At 41.8% G+C, this 1,444-nt stretch overlaps 1 protein-coding gene across 1 annotated transcript; it reads right to left on the bottom strand.

The window, feature by feature from the left end:
* Positions 1 to 273: 273 nt before the first annotated feature.
* On the bottom strand, positions 274 to 864 carry LOC149166050 (auxin-responsive protein SAUR41-like). The gene has a single exon (XM_089430029.1). The coding sequence runs from the start codon at positions 862 to 864 to the stop codon at positions 274 to 276; it is 591 nt and encodes a 196-aa protein (XP_089286155.1).
* Between the last annotated feature and the right edge of the window lie 580 nt (positions 865 to 1,444).

The following is a 1,444-nucleotide window of genomic DNA, read 5'->3' as shown; positions in this document are numbered from 1 at the left end:
ATATAGTAGAATGCATATATTTGGAGCAGTAGAAAAATGAATTAGTTACAGCCGAATAACTGAACACACGACATGCATTTTCTCAAGGTTACTCCAAGCTACCTTTGGAGGGCCTGCAACAAGTGCAGATTTTTCCAAATGACTTCCCATTCTTCTTCTATATAATTCGCTATCCAGGAGAATTCATATATTAGCAGCAGTATCAAAATTAGTTACTTATAGGTCAAAAGTGGCCATTTCTCAGGTCTTAATGTTGCACACCCGGAAGCTGTATCAGCCAATGGATTTTTGTGCAAAGGGATGAAGAAGAGGCCTTGATTCCATGCCGAACGATATTCCATTCACCTCAGACGAGCAATTCCATTCGTTAGAGAACCTGCTCTTAACTGCCTCCAAGTCGAGATGCCTCACAGCGGCGAGGCCATTTCTGCTGAAGAGTCGTAGAATGTGCTCGAACAGGAACTCGTCGCAGGGAATAGCAAGTCTGTTGTGCTGTGCGTAGCCAAATTCCTCCTCGGCCTGCTTGAGCAGTGCCCTAAACACCGGGTAGTTCAAGTACGCCGCCTTGATAACAAATCGCCTATTGCAATTCTGCCCGACATACACCGCCACGTGTCCCAACGGCACGTCTGGCGGAATGGCCAACAGCGAGCGACGATGCCCATTGCTCGAGTTGTTCAACCTGGCCACATCGACCTGTGTGTCGCCGGACACATAAGTCACTCGGCACGACCGCGAGAAAAGCATCTTCCCAGCCAGAGCCTGAGCCGCTTTGCGGACGCTGGCGAGCTTCCTCCATTTTCTCACAACCTGCTTCAGTTTCACAACATGGCAGATCTCGACCCATTTGCTTTTCACGTTCATGGCGAAAAACAATTATGAAACAAAATCAATATCTCTTGGTTACTTTCAGGACACACACGAAACAAAAGAGAAACTTCTGAACGCGGCCTATGCGCATGAAATATGGCAGGGACTAGCTGCACCGCGGCCCTTCTTGTTAAATATAGTTATGAAAATTCACATATAAGAAGGAATGGAATTTTCTTAACTCAAATTCAATTATGGCAAGTAAGGCAATGGATGTGGATAATAGTGACAATTTAAGCAGTAGTAACGGTAACAAATTTCCATGTATGTGTGTGAGAGTGCCTGTGCATATTTTAATGTGGAAAATGTTTCCCATAAATAATATATTTGAATACCAAAGTAAATTAAATATTTGAATTTCAACTATATATTTATTTGAAAGTTATGGTAAACGAGCCAAAGGGAAATCTGGTTTTAGGAGAATCACTCAACTATTGACCATATTATTACTCTTATGATCATTTAGAGAGGAATGTTGCAATAATAAAATTTATCTCTTTTATTGTTTTGTTGACTTAGTTCTTCAAGATAAGTTATTGCATAGACTTGAAGAAAGAAAATATTGGTTCCTCTC

The sequence above is a fragment of the Pinus tabuliformis genome, chromosome 5_1, assembly GCF_031772625.1.
Source record: "Pinus tabuliformis cultivar Carrire ecotype Pingquan chromosome 5_1, CPIR1, whole genome shotgun sequence".
Lineage (NCBI taxonomy): Eukaryota > Viridiplantae > Streptophyta > Pinopsida > Pinales > Pinaceae > Pinus > Pinus tabuliformis.
This window is presented reverse-complemented; position numbering and strand designations above follow the sequence as displayed.

Bases quoted from the DNA above. Each gene is read 5' to 3' on its own strand.
- LOC149166050 (XM_089430029.1), bottom strand. From the start codon at position 864: ATGAACGTGAAAAGCAAATGGGTCGAGATCTGCCATGTTGTGAAACTG.